At 39.7% G+C, this 25,099-nt stretch overlaps 2 protein-coding genes across 3 annotated transcripts; one reads left to right on the forward strand and one right to left on the reverse strand.

The window, feature by feature from the left end:
* The first annotated feature begins 97 nt into the window (after window positions 1–97).
* UGDH (UDP-glucose 6-dehydrogenase) lies at window positions 98–14,827 on the forward strand. 2 transcript variants are annotated; one of them, XM_010010013.1, is made up of 11 exons: window positions 98–261; window positions 2,632–2,733; window positions 4,087–4,287; window positions 4,372–4,569; window positions 5,075–5,222; window positions 6,405–6,499; window positions 9,595–9,725; window positions 10,431–10,564; window positions 11,700–11,791; window positions 11,879–11,989; window positions 14,717–14,827. In XM_010010013.1, the coding sequence occupies exons 1-11, from the start codon at window positions 100–102 to the stop codon at window positions 14,825–14,827; spliced, it is 1,485 nt and encodes a 494-aa protein (XP_010008315.1). In that variant the 5' UTR covers window positions 98–99. The 2 variants fall into 2 exon arrangements, with proteins under 2 accessions (XP_010008315.1, XP_010008316.1); XM_010010014.1 differs by lacking the exon at window positions 4,087–4,287 and having other exon boundaries at window positions 100–261.
* Window positions 14,828–20,968: 6,141 nt separating this feature from the next.
* On the reverse strand, window positions 20,969–24,932 carry LIAS (lipoic acid synthetase). The gene is made up of 4 exons (XM_010010015.1): window positions 24,774–24,932; window positions 23,002–23,072; window positions 22,151–22,262; window positions 20,969–21,224 (listed from the first exon to the last, which is right to left on the reverse strand). Exons 1-4 carry the CDS (start codon window positions 24,820–24,822, stop codon window positions 21,172–21,174), a joined length of 285 nt encoding a protein of 94 aa, XP_010008317.1. The 5' UTR covers window positions 24,823–24,932; the 3' UTR covers window positions 20,969–21,171.
* Window positions 24,933–25,099: the final 167 nt, after the last annotated feature.

Here is a 25,099-nt window from a genome sequence, read left to right on the forward strand (position 1 = left end):
GCCAATCATTAATTATCTACTACTTCCTTCAGGTTTTGGCCAGTATTTTCATTTATAACTCCTGATTCTCCTTCCCCCCGTTCTCTTACTAGAGCAATCATGTTTGACATTAAGAAGATTTGCTGCATTGGTGCTGGCTATGTTGGTGGCCCAACCTGTAGTGTGATTGCACAGATGTGCCCCAATATCAAAGTTACTGTTGTGGATGTCAATGAGGCCAGAATCAATGCCTGGAATTCGGATACGCTCCCAATCTATGAGGTAAACTTGTCTCACTGTTGCCTCTTCCAGCCAGTGCTGCGTTTGCTTTCCTCCCACCGCATGGCATTTCCACCTGGCCCACCTCTGAAACTTGATAAGTACAGCACAGTGATGTCCTTCAAAAAGCGTACTCTGGAACAGGTTCTTGTTGCTACTGCTCATTAAATCAGACTTTGAAAATATCGTTGTGTCTGGTGTAGGCAGGTATTTAAGGATTAGGTATGAAAAGCCTAGTAAGAAAAAATGCATATATAATGAATTGTGCTAAATCATGCTGACTTTCTTTCAGAACCCAGTTTAGTCATGGCCTAGTTCTTACTTAGTTACAGATGTTATTTGCTGTGTTTTAGTAGAATATGAATGTGTAAGACTGAGTGGTGAGCTTTATTCCCATTCTGAATACTGCCAAAAGCCAATTGGTGCTGCCCATCTTAACCCTATTGTAAGATGGGGACAGTCATGTTCCTGATTCACTTGTGCCATAAAACCTCCCATCTGGTCCTGGAAGACTAGGCCAGATAAAGACTGTAAATGTATCACACTGTCATTTCTTTGTTACAGAATTACTTCAATCTGAGGATATGTAAAACATTTGAAGTAGATTTTTCTTCTTTAGAACTTGTTGGGTTTTTTTTTCTTTTTTCCTTTTTTCACTTAAATAGATATCTAACTTTTTTTTCTTCCTTTCCTTAAACTTTCATGATATACATGAAAGAATTCATTTTATGCATTTGAGCTCTTTTCTTTAACAGGAGGGAAAACTTACCTTCCATTGGCTCCAAAAGACAAGGCATGTTGCCTTGCATTCAGTTACTCTTTTGCTATAAGAACTCTATGGTTCCTATCTGTGCTATTACACTAAAGCAGTTTTTCCCCCTTCAAACAAAACCTATGCTGTGACTCTTTAAGTGAAGATGAATAGACCTTCTTTGTCATACATATTCAAAAGAAAATGTGTATAATGCTCAGATTAGCAGGTGAGGCATGAATAAAGATCATGAAAGCAAGTACATTGTTTTCTATAGATACTTAGGTTGAATGAGTTAAAGTAGAGCTAGTCTTGACATGTTTAAAAAAACAAAAACCCTGAAACCCAACAACAACCAAAAAAAAACCCAACCCACCAACCTCACAACATCTGCTTCCTGGAATAGTGTCCTTTGCTTACAAAGAATGTACAAAAACTGCCAAGGATTAGTTCAGACAGTTATAAAATTGAGTCACAGCACAGTGAGGTTTTTGTATTTTTTCAGTTTTTTTTTTCTTTCCAGTGTCAGAAATTGTCTATTGCGCTGCCTTTCTATTTGCATCCCAGTAAGCTGTAACATTTGATGGGTTGTAATGTGTTACTCTGCCTGTGCTGACCTTTGCTTTCCTTTTAAGTAGGTATTTGATATAAAGTGAGACAGCAAAAATCACTTGCACAAGACTGCTTCTGCTTTGTTTTCCTCTTTCTCTCTCCAGTGAACCTTTGCCTTTCTGGCACTCACTCAGATCTCTCATGCCATGATAGGTGTCTCTCAAGGTGGAGATTTGATTGCCATGTTACAGTGTATGACTTCATTTTTCAAACAAAGTAAAGGCTTCTTTTATCTATTAGAACTGTGTCTTAGTTAAGTAATTTTGTAGACCATTCTAACACAAAAGATTGCTCATGTACACATGGTCTCCTGCTCTTCTTGTCTGAGTGGAGGTCTTAAGGGAAGGGGAATTTTTATAGTACAGTATGTGTCTCTGCAAAGAATCTCATCAAATCGTACCTGTGATTCTTCCACACTGCAGGTGTGGTGCCATGATAAGTTTAATCTGGTTCAAAGATGGGCAGTTGCCAGAAGGAGTGGTCTTTATCTCCTATGTGTATCAACTGCCTTGCTTTCACTGGATCTGGGCTTGCTAATTTGGTGGCAGATCTCTTTGTGGGTTTTTGTATTAAATCAGTTTTAGATCTGATGTTGGGGAGATCATGGAATGTGTACCTGAGGGGAACCACCAATTTTGTTTGCAGCCTAAGGATTATTGTAAGACTTCTTGAGCTTGAACATCACCCTACAGGTATTTCTTTAATTGTTGCTCATGCTAATAGAATTGAGCATGGGAATAACTGGAGTCTAAAATCTGGTTGTGCAAATAACAATTCAGTGTGGTTGAAAGCTTTTCGAGACAGCAGTTTGAGTGTTTTGAATAAGAAAGGGGTTTATTTATTTCACTATGCAAATCTATAGATACTTTTCTTCATATCTGGGAGGCTGAAAACATGCCATACTGACAGGAAATAAAAAGTCTTTCTGTATCTGAAGTATGTTGTCTATCTGGGCATGTGGTTTACTGTTCTTCTAACTGAATTAATCTTGACTGCTTTTGTTTTTCCAGCCAGGGTTAAAAGAAGTGGTAGAATCCTGTCGAGGAAGAAACCTCTTCTTTTCCACCAGCATTGATGATGCCATTAGAGAAGCTGATCTTGTATTTATTTCTGTAAGTTTAGGGGGAGAAATGTGTGTTTGTGTGTGTGTGGTGTGTTTGTCTTTTTTGTTGGGGTGTTTTATTTGAGTTTTTTTTTTTTTCTCTTATCAAATCATTGTTTCTCTTACGTTAGGAAAAAGCCTTTGTTTTGCCGTATAGATTCAGCTGGAAATGTATTGTGTCAGTTTTCTCCTTGTCTTTTTGTGTACTGTGGAAAGTGTTAAGTAAGCTTTTTTTTCTTTTTGTGTTTCTTATAGCCAATAGAACATTTGACAAATGAACAGGCTCTAAATCAAAATGAAAATGTTGTAACTAGTTTGGTTAGATGCCTGGGGTCTTAGAGCAGACTATAGTGCCTATCTGTCATTGCGGTGTACTACTGAAATCTATGGGACTTTAATAATGATATGGTTCCTAGATAGGGAGGCAAAGTCACATACTGATTATTTGGTTACAAAGATTACTTATTTCTAGAAGCTTTAAAAAACCCACTGTGTTAATTGAAGAGGGGCTGGCTTTAATATTTCCAATCTGTTGACACCACTTAGGAAGAGGATCCAGTGAAACAGAAACAGTGTGACACTTTGTAATCTAGAAAGTTGTTCTTAATGCAGAATCCAAAAGAACTGATTGCTATTCATCTTGGTAGGCCACAGCTGAGGTTTTTGTTACTTCAGTCCTCTTTTCTTGAGAGCTCCTCTTTGTTAGGGTACCTCAGTACAGAGCTCCCTTTCTGATAGTATTTTTCTCCGTTCATGAAGTCTAAAATGAATGCTACTTGTCTGGATGGCTGGTACTATATATCGCCCATATATTGCCACCTGTCCTTGGCTTAAAACATGCTGTTGTGCTTTACATGTTGTTACCACTTCTTTCAGTTTGTAATAAAAAGGACCCTCTGTCTTAATTTAAATGATATGCTTTCTCTCATGTTGCCTTTTCTGTTTACTTCAGTATAGTGATTTTCAGCAGCTCTGCACTTAGTTTAAACCCATTTAGCACTGGAATCTCTTAACTACCTCACTAGCTGCAAGATTGAATATCATAGTCCTAATGTGGGACAGGAAACAAAAGGTGGCTGGCACTCATCATGGGGAAACTGCTGCTGTTTCCAGAATAAGTTTCACTGAAGCTTACGGAGCTGCTATGAATTGCTCTTGTTTAAATTCTATTTGAATAGAGGCCAATGAGCTTGCTTTGGATGACAAAATGGACGATTGAGAAAGCCAATAGCTGTTCATCTGATTTGGTAGTTATAAAGTTTCTCAGGTAGAAGCAAGCTGGACGCTGGGAAGGAAAATGTCTGTCTTTAACAATTACACCTCTTGTGTAAAGTTTCTTCCCCCTCCATGTATTTGTAACCAGGTTAACACTCCAACAAAGACCTATGGGATGGGAAAAGGCAGAGCAGCTGATCTGAAATACATTGAAGCTTGTGCTAGACGAATTGTACAAAATTCAAATGGCTATAAAATTGTCACTGAGAAAAGCACAGTTCCAGTACGTGCTGCAGAGAGCATTCGTCGAATATTTGATGCTAATACTAAGCCTAACTTAGATTTGCAGGTAAGTGTAACCTTTGAGTTGTGTATTTAAAGGCTGGTTGTTGCTTTTGGCTTTTATCTATTGTTCTTTATTTCTGTGCTCTAGGTGCTGTCTAACCCAGAGTTCCTTGCAGAAGGAACAGCCATCAAGGACCTAAAGAACCCAGACAGAGTGCTTATTGGTGGAGATGATTCTCCAGAGGGACAGAAAGCTGTCCGTGCTCTTTGTGCTGTTTATGAGCACTGGGTGCCCAAAGAAAAAATCCTCACAACCAATACATGGTCATCAGAACTTTCTAAACTGGTTAGTGTTACTCACCACTGTTGTCTGCAATGAGCAATGGGTGTAAGCGATTCAAAGAAGTCTCAGAGTGAGACTGAGAAGTTCACTGATGCTGAGTGATGCAGCTAGGAAAGACAGATGTAATTGGGAGGACCCAGTATGTATGTCAAAGAATATTCATCTTTTCCAATTATCTCGGCTAACCTACGGATGATATAAACTTTCCCTGAAATCCTTTTTTAGCTTTTATTGCTGTGGGGTTTTTTTTATTACTAAGAGTAAACTTTCAGTGCTCCAGAAACAGGTTACCATCATGAAACAGTTCAAACTCTGCAAGTTAAGCATTACATTATTTTGCTTAGGTCCTGGTAATGGCATTTATGTATCAAAGTGCTTATGTTAACATTTTTGTATCTCAGCAGAGTTACAGAGTTAAAGTAATCCTTCCAGTAGTAACTCACTTAGGTCTGTGGGCATCTTGGTTTCTGGAAAAATGAGGTTCTCTTGCTATATGTTTTATTTACAGGCAGCTAATGCTTTCCTCGCCCAAAGAATCAGCAGCATTAACTCGATCAGTGCTCTGTGTGAAGCAACAGGAGCAGATGTTGAAGAAGTAGCGAGAGCTATTGGAACAGACCAAAGAATTGGAAATAAGTTTCTCAAAGCCAGTGTTGGTAAATGAAAAATCTGGGGGGTGGGGGATGTTTTTCTTCTGGACTTCTGTTTAATAGTGCAGTAAGTGTTTTGGAATAAGTGATCTGATACTCTAAAGTCTTCTACAGCAAGAGAGTGTGGAAAATATTGTTGCAGAGTACTAGCATAAATCAGTTTTACTGGTAAAATGCCTAGGACTGAGGTTGCTCTAGAAGCTGGCACTCTGAAAGCTGAGAGTTCAGAGTGTATGGTTTATCCTGCCTGAGACACTGGAAATGAAAACCACAGCTTTATTTTTCTGAAGCATCACTGGTAGTAATAGTGGTCTCCAAAATGTCTTTCTGATGGTAACTGCTGGAATTTTGTTCAGGAGTTGCTGCCAGTGGCCTGAGGAAGGGGATGCCTCTAGGTCAGAGTGTGTGATGGCAACATTCTAATTTGTAGAATGAATTCAGTTGTTCAGATATACTAGAGGGTAAGATGTGGTAAAGTTGTGATCAGTACATCAAACTTCCAAACTTCTAGAAAGCATATCTATATGGCTACAGTCTTCGTGTTACAAAGAAAGTATGACTTTAAAATAACCTTATTAAATATAACCTCTGCTAGAGCCTATGCAAGAGTGAAAAGCAGATAGCAAAAACATTACTAAAATTCCTATTGAGTTATTGTAATTCCTTTTACAATGTGTAGTTGCTGGGACTCTGCTGGGCAAAGTTCTAGGAGTCAAGGATCCCACTGTTAATTGCCTCAGTTCTCTCTTGGCTATGGTGATCTTTGGTCTTTGGCAGTGATTAGCTATCCATTTGGTGATGGGGGAGGAAAGAGCTTTGATTAACATACTTGTTCTGAGAAATATTAATCTAAATCTCTAGATGGAGGGAGAGCAAAAACCTAGGAGCTTGTCCACCCACTTGTAATAACAAAAACCTAGGGGCTACCATATGTTTCCCTGAGACTGGGTTAAACCTTGCATTGACTTCAGTGGGACCTGAAGCAGATTTTAAGGCTTCTGTAACTGACAAAGTAAGTAGGTCTGGGAGCTGGATTTTGAGATATTTGTAGTTTTCATTTGCTAGCAGTGAAATACTTGGAAAAAATATAATGCTGACTATGTCTGACTGCAAAAACACTACTTTATTCCAATGATTGGTTTACAACAGTACCTTAGTCACCTGTAAAATAACCATTTTCTCTTTCAGGGTTTGGAGGTAGCTGTTTTCAGAAGGATGTCTTGAATTTAGTGTACCTCTGTGAGGCACTGAATTTACCTGAAGTAGCCCGCTACTGGCAACAGGTACAAGTTCCTGACCAGTTTTCTGAGGGGGTTGTGTTTCTTAAGCATTCAGCTATCAGGCATTGAGCTTTTGAGCATTGTTCACATGTAATCTGTGTTTCAGCTTTAAGGAGCAGATATTGATCATCTTTACATTTTAGGGACCTCAGCCTGACACTGGCTTGTGATACTTGTTTGTGCTTAGGCTTTTTTGTGGTGAATTAAATTGTCTGGATGAAATAGATTGGAAAATTGTCTAGAAATAGCAGTAGAAAATGTGAACCACAAGTATGTCCAGAGTCCTGTCTTCCTCTTGCACTTGGTTATCTCTACCTGCTTTGAATTCAAAGTTTCCCTTTTCCTCAGGGTCTGCTTCTAGAGTGCCTTTTCTGAAAGAACTTGGCAGCACTTTTAAACTTGGCAATACTCCTTTTAAATAAACATGGTTGCTGCTGTTCCCTGGTTAATGTTAGGAATGTTTGGGAAGGATGGGGATGTCTCACGCCTACCATGAATGCAGCGATTCCAGGATGCTCAATCTGTACTAGCAGGTGTTTCCTTACTAACTGGTGAAAGGACTTCATCCCTTTCCCCAGTCCTGACTAAGGAAGCAGTTTTTACATGTGTGGCATGGTGAAAAGAACAGCTTTGGTTTGTTGTCTTGATTTAGGCTATGGTGATCAAGTACAACACTGCCTACCAGATGCCCCCACAATACCAAGCACATGATTTGCCTACCTTATTAGCAGCTTTCCTTTCTTTTAATTTTCCTTTTGGTTAGCCTTTTTTACCCCCTCACTTTTCTCCATCGAAGTCTGGTGCCAAATAAACAACCTGCCAATAATTAATTACTACTTCATCTTTGGTCAGTTGTGCCATATCCATGCTTAAGTTCAGTATTTCTTATACCATTATCTGGGTCATCATGGCCATGTGGTACTGTTGAAGGGTTTACTTAAGCTCTTCTGTTTTTGCAAAGTTCTATTCCCCAGAAGGTCATCCTTAATACTCTCTCCCAATTGTCTCAAGCTTGGTTTGATCTCACTCATAATTGCCCCTTAACCACTTGTAGAAGTCTGCCATCAGAGTGCTATCTGTGACTTGTCAGCTTCTTGCATTATCTGTGATGTCTGTTGGCTTTCTATATCCTGTTCAGATAGTTTGACCTCCAGTCAGGGGCTAGTCAGCAGCCTAGTTATTTGCTTGCAAAAATTAAACCTTACATGAATTGCTTGAAACAAGAAAGACATGCTGGTTTATGCTGTCTGCCTCTGAAGAGGTTCAGATTGACATCTTCCTTAAAAACATACCTGAGTAAGATATCTAGTCCATGAGGGAGAGGCTTGCAGTCCTGTCAGGAAAGAGGCATGGACCTTGTGCAAGCTTCCAGGAGTGATTTGATTCAGTGCAGGACTTGGATGCATTGGCACAAGAGGAAGGAGGAGGAGCCCTGGGTTCTGATATTTGCTTCAAGAGCTAGTGCTTTTACTCAGTATAAGATGTAAGTAGACAACAGTAATCCCTGGAGCTGCAGGAACTAATATGTTGCCTTCCTGATAATCTGATATATAGCAAGGGGGAAAAGGTAATACTGTCTTCAAAAAGACAAGTTAGTTTGGCTCTGTTGTTTGAGATCACAAGGGTCCTTCTCAATGCAGCCTGCACAATATCTTGGCAACCCAAAACATAGGAACACGTGTGCTTTTCTTTGTATGGAGGAGTTTATTTAACAAAAACCTAAAAGGTTGCATTGTTAATGTAAATAAACTTAATGCTTTCTTACTCTGTTTTAAGAGCAATTCTTTGCAGTGTTTCTATATGGCTTATTAAGCTGTGGACAAATTGGCTAAGAACTGCTGCTGCAGAGTTAGGGTAAGGTAGAGTTCTATGCTCAGGTAGTACAACTCCTTACTTGTACCTTCTGCTTCCTCAGAGCACTGTCATCTTGCAAAGGTCTGTCTGCCCCAGTCCACATGGTCAAGTCATGTAATGAACACACATGTGTAAGTGTACCAACTCCTTTGTGGCCTGAGCAATGTACTGTCAGCAGCTCATCCCACTACATGCACATGGGAGACCTCACACCAGTCTGGGCACAGGATGCAAATTCTGGAGGATATACTGATGGAGAGCAGCTCCAGAATCCTAACTTTTATTCTCTTTGGGCTTTAGACAGGACAGGGCTCTCTAACTGCAAAATCTTGATTCCTTGAAAACGTAGCCTCAGAAAGAAATGTCTGCCTCTTGCCCTGGCAGCTGTTACCTTTGTTCCACATCACCACCCTGTTGAATTGCACAAATGTCATTGATTTTATCTCTTTTCCTCAAATGTGGCTCACCAATATCCTTCTACTGCATAGCTTATACCTTATGTTTCATAGGCTGCTGCTGTTAGTTCTTGATTTGGGTTGAAAGTCTCAAAGCAGAGGGAAGTGTGGTTCTTTCCAGTCCATGCTGAACAGAGACTAGGTGAGGGAACCTAACTTTCCTACTAGTGATCCAGTGCCCTCTGTGTGTCAAGGGCTGGAAATCAAAGTATGAAGCAGGCTGAAGGAAAGTACAGGAGTAGAGTGAGTGAACCCATTCTCATGTAGTAACAAAAGTGAGGCACTTAATCTGGTTTTAACCACACTAGTTTCATGTATTGCAATCAGTTAGTGTGGATTAAAGAGGCTTAAAGCATTCTCACAGTTGCTATGCATGGCATGTAAGGAAGTGTAGGTCTCGCAATGGGACATCCATGTGACACCAAGTACTCTAACACTGAAATTGCTTTCCATGTTTCTGCCTAGAATACAGTAAGGTATAGATTTAGAAAACAAGCAATCTGAAAAAATCCTAGCCTTTGAACTACATTATGCACACATACTGTATTAGCATGTACATGCTAATTATCATGCATTAGCATATACAGTCACTGATTAAAATAGGATTTGTCTCAGAAATTGATAAATTAACTAAATTTATCTTTGGATTACTTATGACACTGAGTAAACACTTGGCTTTCTCTTTTAAGCCTCTCTTAAACTTCCATACGTAGCTTGGCTTGATTATTAATAGAATCTGTTTATAGTTTGAAATTGCTTCCTTCTGTACCATCGTGTTTGTAATTGCAGGTAATAGACATGAATGATTATCAGAGAAGAAGATTTGCTTCCCGCATTATTGACAGCTTGTTCAATACTGTTGCTGATAAGAAGATTGCTATTTTAGGGTTTGCATTCAAAAAGGATACTGGGGACACAAGGTATGAAACCAAATACAGTTCCTTAATGTGGATCCCCTGCACTTGTCAACAGCTACACAGCTACCCCCCAGCTGATTTGCATTAATAAAACCAGATCAGATATGGGACTCTTGTGACTGAGTTGATCTGTAACCAAGTATTAGTCTTTCTCAGCTGGGTAGGTCAATTGATTCTTGACCTCTACAGCATACTGGAATCATTCAGAATCTAGAGCAGGTAACTCTAGTCCTTATTAGCCTGTGTAAGCAAAGATAGATTTTTTTATTAGTATTTACAGAGCCTTTCCATTCTCCACAGAAAAGAATGCAAACATTTTTGCAAGTGGTTCTAAATTACTATATGAAACCGAAGTTTCAGCTTTGTTTCCCAAAGGTGGTTACTTCTGTTTTCCTGCAAAGCTTAAACTTGATACAACTCCAACTGCAGTCTGTGGGGAATGCTTGTGAGCTTGAGGCCTTGTTAATTATGGTCAAAAAATGTCCTGAGACTTAGTACCTCCCTGGAATGATTCAGCAAGAGAGATGTAAACTCGTTTTTCATATTACTCTCCTTGATGTCCCTCAAGACATCAAGTTTGCTGCTGGCACGGATTACCACTAAGATTTTTAGTGTAAAACTGGTGTGAAAGCATGTCATGACACTTGAAGACTTTAATTGCTTAGAACATGCCATGTGGTTCTTCAACTGATTGATTCACTTCCCTAGGGAGTCATCCAGTATCTATATTAGCAAGTATTTAATGGATGAAGGAGCAAAGCTCCATATCTATGATCCTAAAGTACCTAAGGAACAAATCATCTTGGATCTCTCACATCTGGGTGTCTCAGAAGACAACCAAGGTAAGAATGCTCATGTAAAGCTTGTTTTCTTCCTTCCCTTCTGGCCCTATTCTCAAAATACACAAGTCAATTTAAATACTATAAATTGATTTTCACATTTTCACCATGGCAATGGTATGCTGTTGGTTATGCTTGTTAAAGATTGTTATAGCTCAGAGTTAGTTGTATTGCTGTAACTCTTCCTCCTTTCCCCATAGCTTTTATAACTAAATACTCATTATGTACTATTGCGTATTTTTCTTTTCATAAATAATCACTTGAATACATGCAAAGAATTTTCTCTGCATAAATAAAAGGAAGAGAGAATGTCCTTAAGTAGAAGAGAACACTGTTGTTCTGTCAGCTCCTTTGTGTCCTGAGTTCTACCTTGCCTTAGTTCTTGCTTGCATATCTAAAGTAGAAATAAAGAAATAATTATGGAATTCACAGCAGAGCATTCTCCCTTCCCCTGTATCCCTTCTAAATTTGTTCCCTGAAATTCAAGAAGACTTTAAAGCTTTAAAGTAATAATCTGTGACTAGAAATTTCTTGGAAAGAGGTTAGGGGTATTTGGGGGTTTTGTTCTATTTTAATATTGGAGAGGGGGAGAATGGAGATAATGAGTGGGGGAGAAAGATCAGATGTGAAGAGAATAGAGGAAAATGAGCTGTGATGGAGTGAAGGGTGTATGTTATTTGAAGTCTCTTTGAATTAGAGGGGGAGGGTTGTTTCTAGGCAGCTGCGGAGGCAGTCAGGATGAAGACAGCCGCTAGTGAGCCATGTGTATCTTTTGTAGTGTGAACTGAGTTAAGTACAAACTGTGGTGTGCTGTGTTGTAGAGGCAGTGACCTTTGTGAGAGTTGGTATGTGAACACTCCGTAATAACTTCTAATTCTAGAGATGCTCTTGACTGTTTAGATCAAATTTGAGTGGTTAACTTCAAACATTTAAGTGCTTTGACTCTGTTCAGATGCTGGGTACAAGCTGCTTTCACTCAAATAAGTGACAAATATCTTGATAAAAAAACACTTCTAGGTGAGTGACTTGAAACTCCTGTTTTGTGTAGGGCAAGGAAGGAGACTCATTTGCCAGAAGCACAGCAGATTGATGCTAAAGATGAGTGCAGAATAGAACTCTTATCTTCCTTCTGTTACAGTGTCTCGGTTGGTCACCATCAGTAAAGATCCCTATGAAGCCTGTGATGGAGCTCATGCCCTTGTAATTTGCACTGAATGGGACATGTTTAAGGTAAGTGTTCTCTTCAATTTAAACTAAAGAAAAAAAAGGAGTGTTTTGCTACTTCTTTATTCTACCTGCTTTAATTGCCCTTTACAGGAGTTGGATTATGAACGTATTCATAAGAAGATGCTGAAGCCTGCATTTATCTTTGATGGTAGGAGACTTCTAGATGATCTTCACAATGAGCTACAAGTCATTGGTTTCCAGGTAATCAGCTCGATGATGCTGCTTATGTTTCTTTCCTTCTGCTTTCTTCCTTCTTGCTCTCTTTCCTTCTGCAGTGACAGAGTAGGAAGGGAAAAAAAACTCTTCAGGTGAGGATTTGAATCTAAACCTGCTTATCTGTGCTTCAGTCTCCTCACTAGTGCTCTTCTCCTCCATTACCTTACTATTTTCATAGAGTGACATTGTGTTAAAATCCAGGCTGCATCAGACTAGGCCATCAACATTCAGCAGTATAAGCATGCCTTAGAATTATAGAATCTATGGATTTTTAGGCTGGAAAAGACCATTAAGGTTAAGTCCAACCATAAACATCTGAATGTTGTTCTGCCCCTCTGACTGTGGAAATCATGCAGATTGAGATAGATGTAAAAACCTGCTTAAATCTCACTCTTAAATTCATTCTAGATAATCAGCAGGATAATTGCCTCCAGAACTAACTCTTTCACCATTTCCTCAAGTCCTGCAGTCTTTGCTGCTACGACCCGTCAGAAGGGCTGATCTTAGCATTTGCTGTGTGTTATAACCTGTGCCACAGCCTGTACCTGGAAACTTATTTGAACACCACTAAACAAAAAAGGCAACATTTAAGACTGACAGTAACATGACAGCAAAACATGCTTCCTTCAGAAGTAAATGGAAGCTGTAAACACCTTTCTGCTCTTCACAAAAGACATAAAGCAGGTTTACCTACAGCTTTAAGTCAGACAAGGTGTAATGCAGGTAAATGTTTACCAGCCAGTGAGATCCTCCACTTGGACAGATTATTAAAAGAAGCTTTGGACTTTTCTGCCTGAGTTCTGCACAAGGCTGGCTGCCATTGGAGATGAAAGCTTTGTATGCAAAGATGCTTCTGAAGATAAGTCAGTGAAATGCTGAAGTGTTACATGGGGAGCTGGAGAGGATTGATTAATGTCAGCCAGAAGATCAAAGCAATGGTCTGTGTTTACACCCAGGAGAGGATCCAAAGCAAATGCTCAACTTCTTAACTAAGCATTTTGCTAAGTAAATATCAAATTAAAACTCGTGATGTTTTTCTGAGGAACTTCTCTTCTGAAGTCTGTGTCTTAAAGACTTTCCAAATTGGAGGCTGTGTTTCATAGCTCTTGGGTGATTTTCCTCCTTTGAAATTCTAGTTGAATTTTTAACCAATTTGTGAATTTGCTTTCCAGAATCCAGTTTGTCATTCAGGTTTATTATCCAGGTTTTTTCATCCAGAATATAATTATGTAGACATTCAACAACTGACCTATATTCTCTGTATGAAATAATAAGGATTTTGTCTTAAAAGGGCACTCCCAAAATCTATTTTTTTTTTTTTTTTTTTTAGGTCCCCAGTCTTTTTAACTTCCCTTGTTAAGAACTATTGTGTAGACAGTCTGATGGCAATAGCAATTCCCTTACATATAGTCCAAATCTATGAATTTGAGCTGTTCTGTTGTGGGTTTTTTTTCCTTCCCATCAAACTGGAGTTTAAAAAAACTTTAAACACACCTACCATTTCAATTATAACCTATTTCCACAGTGAAGCTTAATTTAGGGAATATGAATGTGAAGCTCTGTTATTGTAAGTGAAGTAATTTCTGATTTGGGAAAATCTGCTCAGGTTTCAAGTGGGAAATGCAGAGTAAGCCTTGATTGAAGGGCTTAAAGCACTTCTAGCATAGACAGAATTTGACTAATACTAAAATCATGAAATCTATGAATAATCTGATAGAAGCATCTCAGCCAGACACAATCAGAACAAAATCTACAAGCCAGATCAGATGTGTGTTGTTTCATTCTGTGTACTCCTGACTATTGTGAATACTTGCATAATGGCTACAGGATTCTTTCTTGATGTTTTTTGTTCTGCTTAAACTACTCAATTATTTACACTGTTCATGAACAGGCTTGTATAAACTGATTTAACCAGCCAATTAAAGCTGTTATGAGAAAATATGGTACTTACAGCTCACATGACTGTTTAAATAACTTTTTTTTTTTCAGAGTTAACTCGGATGTCTCTCTATATTCATCAAAATTCTGACTTAAAATAGCTGAAGTATTTTTGTCCTTTGGTGTCTTGCGTCTGACCTGTGCTACTTAAGAGGAAAGCCACAGCTCTCCTTACTTGCTGGGTGTCTGAACTGTTTTGTTACTTGGTGTTTTGTCCTCCACAAGCTCTGTCCTTAGTGATTTACATTAGTGTGACCTAGAAATTAGGAGAACCTGTCTCACTCTTTGAATATTGCAGTGCCTGGCTTGTGTGTGTTGGCTTTGTTACATGCTTTCTCTTGTATAGAGTTGGCTGCCTTTAGCCTTTCAGGTTTCAAACACAACCCACTACATTAAGGGGGGAAAATCTTCTATCTTAATTTACCGGGTATAAATTTTTAGGCAAAGGAGGCTGAACCCACATTTTGTGAACACTCAAAAGCATTTTATGATTTCTGTTCTGATAGTTCTATGGAAGATGAGGCACATGAATCTTCAAATTAGCAAGATACAGATTTAAACAGGCAAAGCAGGCACCTGTGAAAGGCTGCATTTAACAAAAACCTTTTTGCAACTCCAATCGTAGAAAAACTGCCCCTGGGCACACTTGTATTATGACTTGTATATGCCTTGTATTATTCTAATGCCATGGTCCTGGATGTGATTTATAGTATTTCTCATATGCCAACATGATGAGGTGAGCTTCCCACTTACAAAATGTGTTTTCTCTTTCAGATTGAAACAATTGGGAAGAAGGTGTCAGCCAAAAGAATTCCTTTTGCTTCATCTTGTGAAATTCCTAAGTTCAGCCTGCAGGACCCACCTGTCAAAAAGCCCAGAGTATAATGTTTGATAGGTGCTGAAGGAATTCCGTGGACCTTCTTAGTGATAATAACTGTAAGCCTATGTTTTTTTTTAAGGAAAGATATTTTCATAGACTAAACCGATTTTACACTAGAAATGGTACCTGGTACATGTGAATTCAGTCCAATTTCAAATCTCTATTTTTATAGCTTTTTTTTTTTTTTTTGTTACTGAAGATGGTACAGACCTGTTTTTAACAATGAATCATCTTTTAAATGGAAAAGTTACCTTCCAACTGCAGATTTCTGCTTCCAGAAGTGTTCCTAAACTGCACTTTAAATGTTTCAAATCACATGAAAGAAAAAGAAACAGTATCATTTTACTTTAGTCTGGTTATGGACAGTGATCAGGAACTTTGGTCTCACCAGTTTTTCATTTTCTTTCAGGGTATTTCTCTACCCAGTTAAATGCTTGCTCTTAACTGGCATTGAAGTAAAAGGAGAAGTGCTAAATGAATTTGGCAGAATTTGGGTTGAGCCCTAAAATAGAGCTGGCTGCAACAATAATACCCCTATCCAGGCTGGGATCAGTTGGCACTGATACGTGGTCTAAACTGCATCTGTTGGGAGGCCAGGTAGTTCCACAGGTGTCTATCATAATTAATGGCAGTGGACTGGCAGCTATAAGCTGATCCACTGGCAGATACTCACTTTTCATTCTCTAGTTGTCTTGCCTACATTCCATGTGCAGCTACATAAACTATTGATGTAATCAGATTCCTGGGGCAAGTCTTTCCTAAGTTACAGCAATACAACCCATCTTCAGCAGAGGAGCATTCTGCTTGTTCAAACACTGAGTTTAAGCAGAACCCCCTAATTGGATGTCAGTCCAAGCAGAAAGCAAATATTGGCTTCGAAGCTACCTAATGGTTCTTTTTCCTTCCTTTCTACTTACATACTTGATCTGAAAGCAGCTCTCTTAATGAATCTGCAAAAATTATTCTCTGCTGTTAAATTATGAAAAATAAAAATTCAGCCCCATAAATTAGTCAGCTTGCTACCTCATTTAATTAGCAGGAAAGAATACTTCCTATATATCTTGATTTTTCTTTTTTGTTTTTTTTTTTTTGTTTGTTTGTTTTGGGGTTTTTTGGGGGTTTTGGTTTATATGGATTTTTTTTTTTGCCTTTATTACTCCTACTTTTTTTTTATCAGTCTCGATTGGCCAGTGCTATTAAAATCCTTGAGATGACAGAGTTTGTGTTTGGCTTGTTGCATGGGGTTGTGAAATGGAGGGGAGGATGATCATGAACAGGTTTCAGACTAGAAAGCATAGATGTCTTAGCTGAATCATAATGTTGAGATGTTAGAGAATTATCCTGTAACTAGTCACATAATACCTTCTGAATTTATTTAACAGGTGTGCCTTTGGGTATGCTGTATCAATGGTTAAACAAAGCATAAGATCAGTGTCATCTTGGTAATGGGTGCTATTATCAAACTATTTACCCACAGAAATGTAGCTACAATTTAAGCTTTAGGACAGATATTTGAAGATTTAAGGAGCTTGTATTATCTGCTGAAATAGTTATACAAAACAGTGTTATCTGACTGAAATAGCTGTACCTTTGAACCAGATGCTTTCAGATTCTGCATGTTAATGGCTTCCACATAGGGACTTACTATGCAGTAGTCACTCAGCACTTTGGGCAAATATGCCTCAGGCTTTTTGTCCCATCATAAGGTTCTTCTGTGAGGAGCACATCAGAAGCCACTCAAAGTGAGTGGGAATTACGGGGACTTAAAATCAAACTGTCACCTTTCATCATGCATCTCTTCCTGATTCATAAGCTGCTTTCATATGACATCCACTGAGCAGGGACAACCCTGTGATACAGTTGTAGTATTTTTAAGCATTGCAATACAACTGGTAGATCACTGTCCTTGTAGGTGGGCATCCTCCTGACTACCTCTGCCCCTGTCACAGCTGAGAGGGCAGGCTGGTCACCTGTTCTTGGGGTGCTGACAGGTTGTGCTCAAAGGACCTCTTCTCCTGAATTGTGTTCAGTGTAGCACAGCAGTGCTTCAGGCCTCATCTTAAGAGGGAGAGTGAGTAGAGGCTTCAGAAAACTGGGATGCCTTTCAGAAACTTGCATGTACCTGCAATAGTGGTACCTCTGAATGGGAGCTGTTCTCATGGGTTTGAAGTAGATGAATGAGCTGTTAAGCTCTTGTGTGAAGCATTGCTCCTATTAGGAATGTGCAAGGCTGGTCAGTTTTCCTGAGGCATTAGGAAATGGAGGAGCTAGGTGCTATACCACTATTCCTGCACTGTTTCTCCTGCAGGCTTAGTCAAAGCCTGGATAGTAACCTGTGGCTTAAGTCATAAAGATGATAAAGACTGGGCAAGTTCATTCTAGTGGGATCACTCTAACTCCCCTTTCTTAGGAAAGGGGGAGCAGCAGATCCTTTCTGAAGGGCATCAAGGGGTAAAACTGGTACTGGCACTTCCCTTGCTTTCTCAATGTCAGCTTATTTAGTTTCTTGGTGACTGCATTCTTCCAGTTGACCACTGGGATTGTGGAATGAATCCTGTCTGAACAGTAGAGCATGCCTTTAGGATACAGCAATATTTACCTTGCATAGATGCAAGAGAACCTTACCACAGGCCAAAAGAGTGAGTTCCAGAAGCTTTTGCAGCACTGTGAATCATAAGCCATCATCTTCAGAGTACAGTTGCCAGGGAAATAAGAATTGGAGATGACTTGTATATCTGCTTTGAAGTCTTAAGTAGTGCATGTAGAGATGGGGTTTAGTGCTATTGAGTCTTTGTCCATAGGATCTTACAGCAGGTAATTCTTGATGAAATTGTGCAATGTGAGTAATGGATTCCTGTGCTCTGAAGTTATTTTTTTATGGGGTTTTTAAAATGCAATCCCACAGCAATGCTGCTCTTCACTGCAAAAATGGGAATACAAAGCAAATCCAGCAAAGCCTATCAAGAGGCTTGTATTAAATACAGAGTGTGTTAATTAAGTCTTACCAAATAGACTAAATGCCAGGCAAGATGTACTGTTTTACTTGAGTGTATGCTCAGCCCTCGGTGCAGTAGTAGTCTGGGGCCAGGCATATGTTGCCAAGAATATTGCAAGCGAATAGAAGAAACTTGGTTTTGACCAAGACTACTTAGTACTGGAGAGGTCAATGGTGAGATTTTGTACTGGCCAACAAATTTACACTTCTCTTCTTGTAGTGCTACAGTCTTGCTCAACAGGTAAAGTTTGAAATGAATAGTAAAACAATGCAGGGAGGTGTAGCAGGTTATCTGGCTGATTTAGGAATACTAGAGTTGGCTCTCATTAATTGCTCTTTCTATTACAAGCTGAGAATTTCCATTGCAAGCTGCACATCTGCGATAGGTTGCCACATGTTGTAGTAAGGCATAAGTACTTGACATCTTTCTAAATGAAGGGGACATCAATATTACTGATCAAGCAGGATAAAAAATTAAACTATTCTTAAATGAACCCTGGCTTTGTTGATTTAACCTGAAGTCTTGAAGCCACTGGAAGCTGCAGCAGTTCTTTATTTGCATAACATTTAATTAAGCTTCATATGGTGTAGAAGATTGATGCAGTGATACTAAAAAAGGCTGTTCCTTCTTTTAAAGTGTCTGTGTCAAATTGAAATCGTATTCCCAAAACTCAGTTTGATGTTTTTCTGATTGCAAGGAAGATTAATGTTTCTTAAAATATTTTATAGCTGCTTTGTTAAACAAACTGACAGAGTGATGTGATTGGCATTTTCTTTTTGTATGTCACTAAACATGAAACTTAATCAGAAACAAAATTGAGATAGTCATGAAACCTGTGCTGAATTTATAACCAGGAGCGCTGTGAGACTTTGGTGCTTTAACATGTAGTTATGGAAAAACTGAAGGGGCAATAGCAAAGGAAGATGGTTGTAAAAGCAGGATTTCTTAACTAGGAGAACTTCAGGGCTTGTCCTCAAATGCTGTTATAAACAAAGCACCCCTCTAGTTTATGAAGTCAAAATGTAACTGCTTTCCTTAGAGACCACAGCAAAACATGCAGTCAGAAAACAGCTTATGTAGCTTCTGAAACTTGGTACCAGCTGGCAGACAGTTGTGTAAAGCCCAAGATCATCGTCCGAACCACTCAGCAGCAATGCATAAGAATTCTAACATGAAGTAACACTGGACTGTGTTTCCAGAAGTGTTGTTTCTCTCACTGTAAAGAAATCATGGATAATTACTGTGTTATGTCCTCTTGTTCCAGTTTGGTAATAGCTGTATGGCTCAGAACTCCTTTTTTTCTGTATTTCTGGTGTTGATATGCTGAAAGAGCAGTAACTTGGCAAAAGCTACACTAATACTCCATTAAATTTGCTCTGTAAGCAAGCCAAAACAAGCATTTATAGTAGGACCTGTAATAAAGGCTGGCAGATGTTAAACATGTGGGTATCCTGGGATTATTGTTGTACCCCTCCCTCATGCCTGCTGCTGAGGAGGGAGCAGTGAATTCCCATACCATAGTTGATAACCTTCCCCTGCTCTGGTATTCAGGTTACTTCAGCTGAAGCAGGGCATTTTTGGCTCAAAGCATGCCTGGTCTTTCCAAGACTAGTGGTCAAACTTTTTTTTTTTTTTTTTTTTTTTTTTATATATTTATTAGAAAAGCAGCCTTGCCTTTCTCTCTGCCTTTACAAAGCACAGCTAGCTAAGACTTCTGGTTCTCTGTTCTACCCCTCCCCTGTTCCTCATGGCTCAGGTTTCTCTTCCCATAACTTACACTTCCATTACAGCTTAATTAGTACATTCCTTCTAGCTCAAGGCTATTTGTCTTCATAATGCTTTACTAATGTTGTAATTCATTTTGTGAAGACAGTTGTGCATCAATGGCCCAGTCATATCATCTGATTTTTGTTGTTCATGACAATATTGAGTCTCTTCTATATTAACTGGCTGATAAGCCATCTTGCTGAGCAGGGGGTGGGTGGAATGTCCCCTCTCCTTCATACGGACTACACTTAGTTTAGTTACAGTAGTTTTCCACAGCCAGCCCTAGGATTATCTGCATGATGACAGTTTGGGACCAGATAGCAAATTCCTGGCACGTTTCCCAAATTTACTTCATGAAGATACACCTGAAGCCAGTACAAAAATGGTAGGTTGTGGCCATAGCAAACAACTGAGAATTGTTAAGAAGAGATGCACTTTGAACTATCATGAGTGTGTACAGAAGAGTTTACAGCTGCTAGTATACCATAAGCCATGGTTTTATTTCTGCTTGAGCTTAGTAGGGTGTGTAATAGTTTTCACATGTCATGCATGACGCAGTTCAGCTTTAACAGCCAGATGATGCGTGTCTCAAGGGGGCAGGTTACCAGACCCATCAAACACAACAACACACCCTCAGACTGGGTTTTTAACACTCCTTTAATGCTAGACAATACCCCTGGAACAGAAGCATGCTACAGAATAGCAGCAGTCTTGCAGACCCGATACCAAAGCAGCACCTGTGCAACTCAGTGGGGTCTCTTACAGTCCCACACCCAAGCTAGGAGTGGCTCTATTTATGCTGTTACGGAGTTTATATATGCTGTTATCGGAGTTGCCATGTGGTTTAAATTCTATGGTATCTACACAAGGTTAATTGTCTTGCCACAGAGGGCTCTTGTTTTCTTTCAACTTGATGCCTTGCATTTACCAAGGCTCATGCTTTTAAGACATGCAAGCACCTGAAAAGTGCTTTGCTTATTAGGTATGAGAACGGTACAGCTCATTATCGTAAGATGCAGGTAAGAGATACCATCTCTTGAAGGCCTATTACACACCTTCTCAGGGTGGCTCAAACAGCCCTAATCTGGTCCTTTGTCATGCACACAAGCTTTCTTTAGAACTCCTCTAGTTCCCAGGGCCCTTGAAAGCTTGTGTTACATAATGGTAAGATACACCAAAACACCTGTACCTTTCATATTTCTATTAGCACCTTCACAAGTATAAACAGCAGCAATTCTGAGGGTGGTATCAAACCTGTTTACTTAAATCAGATTATTTCTTTTTTCAGCTTACATTTCTTCCAACTCATTTCCATCACTCTTGCAAAATCAGTCACGGTCCTATTACACAGTTCTATCTTCTGACCCTCTGCTAAACACTACAAGTACTATGTAGTTGTAGCCTTGCCAGAAGGAACGAGGTAAAATAATGTGAAGTGCTTTGGTGGGAGTAAAGTGTTCTGGAAAGATAGTAAGTTTATTCATACATCCTCCATCTGGTCTTCTGCATTTCTGGAAGTGAGCGTAATTACACGCTGAAAAAAGGATCCTCAAAACTGGCTGCTTTAAATAGGCTCCTTCCCATTTTCAGATGGCTTTTGTCTTTCTTTTTTCTACCAAGTTCTTCAAAAAGAATTCACCTATTAAAAGGCAAAAAGTCACCAAAATTATTTGTAGGTATTTCAATAAAATAAAGCAAAACGACACACATTTTTTCTTAATGTGGGTATTCTATTCTACAATATAATTGTTCTTACCAGTATTTTATAGTAACTCAGTTCTGTACAACAGCACTTTCAATACATACAGCAGGGATGTAAGAAAAAGACACCCAAACCAAAACCTATACCCCAACAACCAATCCCTCCACCTCTAAAATCCTGGTTTTCCTTGTGCCCAATTAGATGAACTATCTCCGTTGTTCCATGCTTTCCAACAGGCAATGGCAAATTGAAGCAATTAAAAATGAATTCCAATTTCATAAAGTTATCAGCAATTTATAGTGAAACCTGCTATAAATCTCATTTGAGCTGGCATTAAAGCTGTCTGAGAAGCAAAGGTGCCCCAGATGACTGTTCTCTGTTCTCTTCTCAGGAAAAAGCAGGACGTTAGACCTACATAACAGTTCCGTTAGTACGAGCTGTTACTTAATACCCAGTGCTTTGTCAGAAACGGTACTGCTGCGTGTCTAATAATTTCTAAGCACTGTAAATAAGTTCTGCCTAAAGCAATACAACTGCATCATGAACAGCAAAGGGCCCCGTTAAAACATGAAGCACCCAAGAGGCAGAATGTAAAGGAAAACTTGCAGACTGGGTACCCTTTATCCTGCCTCGCACATTAAGGGTAGCACAAACTCTGGTTTGCAAAAAGTTAACTTAAGCAGCAGCAATTGTACAGCTACCAGTCAGTGTCACAGTGATGCTTGTAGGTGACCTATGGCAGACAGGAAGCGTAAATAATTAAAGAAAGAAACAGGTGAGCTTTGCTGCATATCACGTCACTGTTTTAACTTTATAGGATAAAGTGTTATGTGCTAAAGAATCTAATGCTTGTCAGTAATTACCTGCTTTGTAAGAGGAGCGCACTAATGGCCCACTAGCAGTGTAATGGAATCCGAGATCACTTCCTACTTTTTCCCAGTATTTAAATTTTCCAGGTGTTATGTATTCCTCAACCTGAGTGAAAAGAATTCATGTCGATCAGGTATGAATGCAAGGAAATGGCTATAGCTACTAGCATGTAGTGAAATTAAACACAGTTACATGGCAAATTCAAAATCTTACACTCCAAAACTTTTGGCAGTCAAGCCACAAACTGAATTTTCTCTGCTTTCTACCAACAGAATGCATTTTACCTGCTTTTCATATTTAGCCGAAAAGTTTAATTTCTAGTTGTTGGTTTACCATTTTCTTCACTCTATTTTTGAACAGTCCTTTTGAGCAAACCCTTTTTTGTCCAAGTTAGTAAAAGAAGCAAAACAGTCCTCCAAATCTCTTCACTGACAGCTGTTTCAGTGAAACACAGAAGCTGAACAGAGACACAAGCTCCAGAGAGAGGACAGAAGGAGAAAATGGCCATTTCCCCAGCTGAAGTGGGACCATTAAGGGAGAGCCTAGGAGACTGTGAAGGGGAGCTGGCCTGAACCATTACATTTGGGACATACACTGAAACTCTTGGTTCTCCAGAATCATGCCTCAGCTCCAGCATCTCCCCAGCTAAAAGCAGGAAGTAGCAGTGGGCAGTCTGCAGAAGATGGAGGGGATAAGATGGCTGAGGTCATTTTTAGTGAAGAGTCTGTAATAAACGTTGGTCAGGTTAGATGAGGAAGGCCAGTTAAGGTAAGGATGCAGTTTACAAGGAGGAGCGTGCACAGTGCAGGCCATAACACTGCCTGGAAATTAAAGGCATTTTTACCTTTAAGTGACGTTTTGTTGGTTGCATGTACTGTCCTAGGGTCAAACAATCCACATCTGCTTCCCGCAACACTGGAAAAAAGAAAAATTCCCTGTTAGCGGCAGAAGGATCACAAGGGCCTGTCAGCAATTAGAAACCAGCCTCCTTCCAAGCGTGAACAAAGGTCAGGCTGCAGCAGCCTGCAGGGTTTACGTTCTGCTCTGCAGCGAAGGGCCCCTGCAGCCTCGGTGAGCAGCAGCCGCACACCTCACTGATGCTGCTGCAAGACCCGAGCTTCCCAGTGGAGAGCCGGAGAGCAGAGCGTTGCGCTGCGCGCGCTGCAGTCGTGCCTCACTGCAGAGATGGCATGCTCTCGGCTTTTTTTGTCTTACTGATTCGCATCGTGTCTATAGGTCACAGCCTTCATTTCACAAAAAAATGGATGCATGCACGTACACTTGGCACTTCTACACTGTTTCAAGAGACCTGATGCCGAAAAGATATAGACAGTTTTAAAAGCTATAAATCAGGGGAAATCAACATCTTTTGCTGGTTTTACACACTTGGGATGAACACTAGTTTTGAAGCCTGCAGAATCTCATAAGCTTTGTCTGCTAAAATTTAAGTATATACCAGAACCAACATACAGCACATGTGTTCAGGTAGTTTGCTTACAGAGGAAAATCCAACCTCTGGATAGTCAGCTGGCCTGAACAATCACGTTCACTGTAGCTAGAGGGGTATTCTGAACAAAGGGATAGCTGAGGAGTCAGATTTTGCACAGACATCTCCATTTATTTCCTGGCCACTTGGGCTGGTTGCCCCACATCAAATAGGAAAAAAAGACTGATAGATTGATACAGTTCTGTAAATCAACTGATTCAGTATCAGTGCATTTACATGTTCTTTAACTCACACCCAGAGGATGGAGGGGGAATGGAATCAGAATAACTGAAAGAATGGTGTGGATAAGATTTTGTCTCCAAATACAGCCATGAATGTAGCCTGAAAACAAAAGGCAGTGAATCTGAAATTTCATATTCTTGTGGCTAGGAAATACTAGGCAGGAAGAAAGGGAAAATCAGGAACTATAATTTTATGGTCTGTATTGTGGGACAGCTGCAGAAAAACTAGACTCTATCACTGCATTCCAAGTATGGGTTGTTGTACACAAAGTACTGGGTAGACATTCTTCCAGGATAGGGGAGAAATACCAGAAGATTTAAGAACTGCTTCTTCTTAAAAGCACATTGCATTCAGTTACCACTGAATACCTCTTAAAAATACATTTACATGGAAACATAAGAACATGCTACAGCTCCAAGGATAATAACTGGTTTTGTGCTAAGTAAGATGAAACAAATGATTTTAAACAATCAGGCCTGCTGTTTTGAAAAAGGAACGCGCAATAAGGCAACTATGTTGCAAGCCCATTATTGAAGTATTGCAAAGGTAAGAATGTCAATATAGTCAACAAAACCAGTTATAATTTCCACTGAAATCAACTCAAGCTGGATCTACCTGTTAAATTGCATCTGAAAGCCGCATGAAGGAAAAGTATTTCAGAAGTTCAATTATTTTTAACAAAAAAAAGGAAAATGTCACTAAACATGCAGCTTCAAAATTGAGATAGTCCTGAAACCTGTGGGGTCTTTTTCCCCCATAAAGCTTAGAAAATGTCTCCTGCACCAGCAAACTGGTTTGCATGTTGAGGCAAAGATGCTTACAACTGTTTTCCAGCACAACAAAATTCGTACCTGTGAATTTTGGCATGTATTTCAACACCAACTTACATTTCATCGTGGAATATACTTGTTCATCAGTCTCGCCTAGCCCCAGCATGATGGAGGTTTTAGTAATGACGCGGGGCTGGACCTCTTTGGCGTGCTTCAGAACACGTACGGACTGCTCGAAGTTGGCTCGGGGATCACGGACCTTCCTTTTCGCATTGTCAGCACGAGTGGGGAAAAAGCGTCACAGAAGTTAGAGACGTCGAGAGAGGCGCGTTCTAGCTTCTACGAAGTGAAAATGGCAGCTTGGAGGGTGCCGCTTACACCCCCCGTGTAAGCCAGTCCCCAGACCGAGCCCCCGGCCCCCGGCGGGGTGCCGCTGAGGAAGC

The sequence above is a fragment of the Nestor notabilis genome, unplaced genomic scaffold, assembly GCF_000696875.1.
Source record: "Nestor notabilis isolate BGI_N333 unplaced genomic scaffold, ASM69687v1 scaffold21222, whole genome shotgun sequence".
In the NCBI taxonomy this organism is placed as follows: domain Eukaryota; kingdom Metazoa; phylum Chordata; class Aves; order Psittaciformes; family Psittacidae; genus Nestor; species Nestor notabilis.